General features: G+C 32.1%; 1 protein-coding gene across 1 annotated transcript; it reads left to right on the forward strand.

Moving 5' to 3' along the window:
- The first annotated feature begins 446 nt into the window (after positions 1-446).
- Positions 447-4,844, forward strand: LOC137819231 (cytochrome P450 704C1). The gene is made up of 6 exons (XM_068623016.2): positions 447-856; positions 1,826-2,041; positions 2,132-2,422; positions 2,627-2,947; positions 3,851-4,054; positions 4,221-4,844. Exons 1-6 carry the CDS (start codon positions 563-565, stop codon positions 4,419-4,421), a joined length of 1,527 nt encoding a protein of 508 aa, XP_068479117.1. The 5' UTR covers positions 447-562; the 3' UTR covers positions 4,422-4,844.
- The last annotated feature ends 762 nt before the right edge of the window (positions 4,845-5,606 follow it).

Raw genomic sequence — 5,606 nt, forward strand, 5'->3', positions numbered from 1 at the left:
CAAAAAAATTTGATGTATATATTTAAGTAAAAAATTATTTATTTTTTACTTTTAATCAAATTCTTTCTGCATTATATCAATTTGAATTTATATCTAATTTATCACTAAAATAATAAAAATATTCTTATACAATAATGAAAATGACTTCAAATAAAAGAGTGTACATAAAAAATATTTTAGAATTCCTTTTCTAAAATACTATTCTTTTCGTAATGTACTTCCATATTTTTTTTTTCTAAATTGTACGTTTTGCATTTCTGATTTACTTTTCAAAATAAAATTTTAATTTTTAAATTATATTTTTTGGATTTTGAATTTTCAAATTTAAAATAAAAATAATTTTGAAATTTTTTGAAAGGTGATGAAATACAAGTTCGTCTAGACAGAATTTACTATACTTTTAACAATTGTACTTCCTTGGTAATTCTTCTGTCAACACCACGTGACAGAAGCTGACCAGCCCCATCTTTTTGATTCAGTATATAAATTGCACTTTGTTCTGTTTTCGTTTGTAGTGTTTGAAAGGGTCAGATTTGCACTGCAACCTACCACAACACAAACCATGTCATCCATGGCTTTTCTTTCACATCCTTATTTCTTTGCAGCTTTGACTTGTTTGGTGGTTCAATTTCTGTTCAGAAAACTGAACAAAAGGGATGGAAAGAAGTATCATCCTGTTGCTGGCACTGTGTTTAATCAGCTGGTGAACTTCCACAGGTTGCACCATTACATGACTCATCTTGCTGCCAAGTACAGAACATACAGGTTGATAAACCTTTTCAGATATGAAGTCTACACTGCAGAACCGAGTAATGTTGAGTACATACTCAAAACCAATTTTGAAAATTATGGAAAGGTAAAAACTGTATTCATTGATAGATAGACCAAATCTTTAGCTCTCATTATTTCAATTCTTTACTTGTCTACTACTTGTTAGATGAAGAAAATATTGAATGTTTTAATTTTGCTAAGATGTTACAACTTTATTTTTAGAAAATCTTACAAGATCTGTACAAAGATTTAGGGGAGAATATAACATTACTCGTTTGTACGGCAAAGTGTTAAGGGTCTGTTTTATTTGAAAGTGGTGAGTTGCCACTTACCTCCTTAGTGGGTAGGGTTGAAGGAACTGAAAAGGTTCTTGGATTTCATATTGTTGTCGAATCTGTTGCCTTGAGAGATTGTTTTCCTGATAACATATATGAAAAACTAGAGCACCCAGCTATAACCATTGAAGATTTTTCTGATTTTCAAAGTGATATGGGTCTACCAAGACATGATATGAAACACTTTGATGCTACTGTTCGTGGTTCTGCTTATGATACCTTTTTTCCTGAAATGATTATGGTAGTTATATCCTGCTGAAGTAGGTAATAGGTGTCAAAATCAAAGTGAACTTTGTCTGTATGATATGAAAACCTTTCAATTGTTGGTTATGAAACCGAAGTTCAGAATCTGCAGCCTGCTTCTTAATATAGAAGTTACTTGAAAATGATAACTCAACTTCGAATTTTTCCTTTGAAATTGTGGTCATGGACATTGAGTAGGAATATGTCTCAAAAGCAGTATATAATAAAGAAGACCATATATCCAATGTCTTTAGGTTTTGGGTTAGAAGTGGTATTCTAACTTATGAAATGCTCATGACTCAGGTGTCAAATCATTCCATCATTTTCCCACAGAAAAAAAACCAACAATTAGGTATATAGATTTGTGATAGGCCTTTTTTATTTTGATTTATTTAATTAAGCATAAAGGGGTTTGTATGATTCCTAAAAGAGTTGGGCCAAATAGCTTCAATTTTATTCTTTAAACTTTTCTGCAGGGCTTGTACAACTATCAAAATTTGAAGGATTTACTAGGTGATGGGATTTTCACTGTTGATGGCGAGAAATGGCGGGAGCAAAGGAAAATATCAAGTCATGAATTCTCTACCAAGATGTTAAGGGATTTCAGCGTTTCAATATTCAGAAAGAATGCAGCAAAACTTGCATACATAGTGTCTGAATCTGCAACTTCTAATACTTCGTTGGAAATCCAAGTGGGTATATATATGTTCTGAAAGATTTTATTATAATACCTTCTGTCATTTACTTGTTAGGATATTAACTTGCTCCAATAATTTATAAAGGACCTTTTCATGAAATCAACACTGGATTCAATTTTCCAAGTTGCATTTGGAACTGAACTTGACAGCATGTGTGGATCAAATCAAGAAGGGAAGATTTTTGCTGATGCTTTTGATACATCAAGTGCACTCACCCTCTATCGTTATGTTGATGTTTTCTGGAAGATCAAGAAATTTCTGAATATTGGATCAGAGGCCAAATTAAGAAAGAATACTAAAATTTTAGATGAATTTGTTCTCAAGCTAATCAACACTAGGATTCAGCAAATGCAGATTTCAAGGGCACTTTCTGATGTAAGTTTATTACAAGCAAGCTGTGTTTATATTAGGTGAAAAGAGTTAAACCTTAGCTGTAAAATCAAAATAGAAGCTTAAGATCAAACTTAAATAAAACAATCATGACCATTTATATATGAGTGCATGACCAAGATTAACTCTTTTAATATCTCACTAGATGTGCCACCCATGTATAATCCCCTTTTCACTCTATATCTGTAGAGTAAACGTGGAGATATTCTGTCAAGGTTTCTGCAAGTGAAGGGATATGATGCAACATACCTAAGAGATATAATTTTAAACTTTGTTATTGCTGGGAAAGACACAACGGCAGCCACACTTTCTTGGTTCATGTACATGTTATGTAAGTACCCTGAAGTTCAAGAAAAAGCAGCAGAAGAAGTGAAAGAAGCAACAAACACAAAAACAATTAGCAGTTATACTGAATTTGTGTCAAGTGTAACGGATGAAGCTCTTGAAAAGATGAACTATGTTCATGCAGCAATTACTGAAACTCTCAGACTTTATCCTGCTGTTCCTGTGGTAAGATTACTTTTGAGGTTGAACTCTTCATCACTGCATGCAGTAGAAACAAGTCCCCACTACTGTTCCTGCTTGCATTAATGGTTAGAACTAAAGGCACCTCTAAAGGTGGGAGAACTTGGGACTGTTTGATTTCCCTCTAACCTTTTGTTTCAAAAATGTTTTTTCAAATAATTTTATGCTATTCAGCCCTCAATTTCTCATCTAAAATTTAACACGTTTTGAAATCTTCTTAAACAAGTATATTAAAAACCAAAAACAGATGTTTCCTTTTTTTTGCACCAGTGTTTTAAACTTGATTTCTAGACCAAGTACAAGATCCACCTTTCAGATTTGCTCTCCTTGGACATGTCTCTCATTTACACACATATCTCATCCTCTAATTTACTTGGTAAGGACTAAAGGTTATTGATGAACTTATCAAGTTTCCACAACCCCACAATTGATGTATGATCAATGTAACTGAAAGGCTAAAATAGCCTTTTGGTTCCTCATCTTATTTTTTGTTTAAATCTGCTTCCAAAGCTTAACAAATTTTACTTTGCTTATCTGTTAGACCAAATAGCCCCGTTGGAAAATGTTTGTCTAATGTGACATCTTTCACAAGGTGTCTTGTGTCATCAATTTGGCCAAGTGTGGTAAACTGACACAGTGGTCAATTTGGTATAACTGAGACACTTTAAAAGATCAAGGTGACTTTTTAAATTTAGAGAACCAAATGGAAGCTAAAAATTAAGAGCACTAGAAAGCTATTTTATGCTAATTAAAAATCAACACTGCACCCTTCTTCACTGCTTCCATGTAAACAATATAAATTCCCAAGATTGATTCATTGTTGTTACACATTTGACATGGATATAGATGAAATACATTCTAAGTACCAGAGTCCTTAATTTCATGCAGGATGCAAAGATTTGTTTTTCTGATGATACACTACCAGATGGGTATAGTGTTAATAAGGGAGATATGGTATCTTACCAACCTTATGCAATGGGTAGGATGAAATTTATATGGGGTGATGATGCAGAGGATTTTATACCAGAAAGATGGCTTGACGAGGATGGCATTTTTAAGCCAGAGAGCCCTTTCAAGTTTACAGCTTTTCAGGTTAGTAGTGTTTTCCTTCGAACATTTGAGGGTTTTTTCCCATTTGTGGAAAAAAAAAAACCTTTGATAACTATATTTATTATCTGACATGATCAAAGTCCTATTTGTGTGTATTTTCTCTGGAGAAGCATGCAGTAATCTTAGATGAATCTTGATTCATTTGCAGGCTGGTCCTCGGATTTGTCTAGGGAAGGAGTTTGCTTATAGACAAATGAAGATATTTGCAGCAGTTTTGTTAGGTTGTTTCCGCTTCAGATTGAATGATGAAAAGAAAAATGTGACCTACAAGACGATGATAAATCTGCATATTGATGGAGGCCTTGAAATCAAGGCCTTCCACAGATACGGGGATTCAAAGATTTTGTGAACAGTCCCAACTCTACTCAAAAGCTAAAAGTAGTTCAACAAAAGAGAATGGAAGTGTATTTCAAAATTGAGAGAGATTTTTTTTTTATAACCAAAGAATTAATTTAAATTAAGGGGATACAAAAGGGGTATCCCCAACCCTTTACAAAACCCAAACCCTGTTTTCTACGCACGCACGGAGATCGCTGCTTCATTTCCAGGACGACGATGATGCACAACTTCGGCGACCAACGACTACACACGCACGGAGATCGCCGCTTCATCGACCAGCGATCATGTTGGCCACGGTGATGATGCATATATTCGACGACCACCGACTACGCACGCATGTTGGTTCACAACTTATTGTATTATAATTTAATAATGTATATTATTATATGACTTTAAGAATAAGTAAGAAAATAGAGAGTTATTTTATTTCTAACAATCACATCACTTACATATTCTCATCATTTTTATTTGTAATAAAAATTAAAAAACTAAAGATATTTTGAAATGTATAAAAAGATTTTGAAATATTATTTCTAATTATTATGGAGACACTGGGATTATTTTTATCCTAATATATATATTTTTTACACTAGTTGGTTTTGTAAACATCCATATGGAAAAAGAGTATTATAGCTACTTCTAAAAGATACAATTCTTTATTTTTATTTTTACAATCTCTTCTTATTGTGGAGTGTTAACAAATGTCAGTTAATACCATTATCAAACCTAGTTATTTTTATATTATTTTCAAATTGATTTTGAACAAGATGAAAAAAAAAATTAACAAATATTTTATAGATCTTATACTTCATAATAATATATGACGGTAAGAATGCAACCACTGATAAAAGTAACAAATCATTTTGCTTTAGAAATAGATTATAAAAAAGTCCTTAAAACATCAAAATGAATCATGTCAAATGTAAAATTACTCTTTTTACTGAAGATGGGATAAGATGCATGAGGATGTTTTAACAATTGCCTAATATCATATTTAAAAGACTAAACAAACACTTTAAACAATAACACCTCTTGATAATATTAAATGAGAAATTACCAAGTGTTTTACGATGAAATCATATTTAAGAACAACGATGAAATCATATTTAAGAACTTGTTCATGTTTTATTACTTGTTGACTTATGATCCTTAATTTATTTTGATCTTTGGATTCCAATATATAAAAGAAAGATAA

This window comes from Phaseolus vulgaris, chromosome 10, assembly GCF_051622355.1.
Source record: "Phaseolus vulgaris cultivar YP4 chromosome 10, ASM5162235v1, whole genome shotgun sequence".
NCBI classification, from domain to species: domain Eukaryota; kingdom Viridiplantae; phylum Streptophyta; class Magnoliopsida; order Fabales; family Fabaceae; genus Phaseolus; species Phaseolus vulgaris.

Coding starts and splice junctions, on each gene's coding strand:
- LOC137819231 (XM_068623016.2), top strand. CDS start 563: ATGTCATCCATGGCTTTTCTTTCACATCCTTATTTCTTTGCAGCTTTG. Junction 2,948..3,850: donor TTTATCCTGCTGTTCCTGTG/GTAAGATTACTT, acceptor AATTTCATGCAG/GATGCAAAGATTTGTTTTTC. Junction 4,055..4,220: donor TCAAGTTTACAGCTTTTCAG/GTTAGTAGTGTT, acceptor ATTCATTTGCAG/GCTGGTCCTCGGATTTGTCT.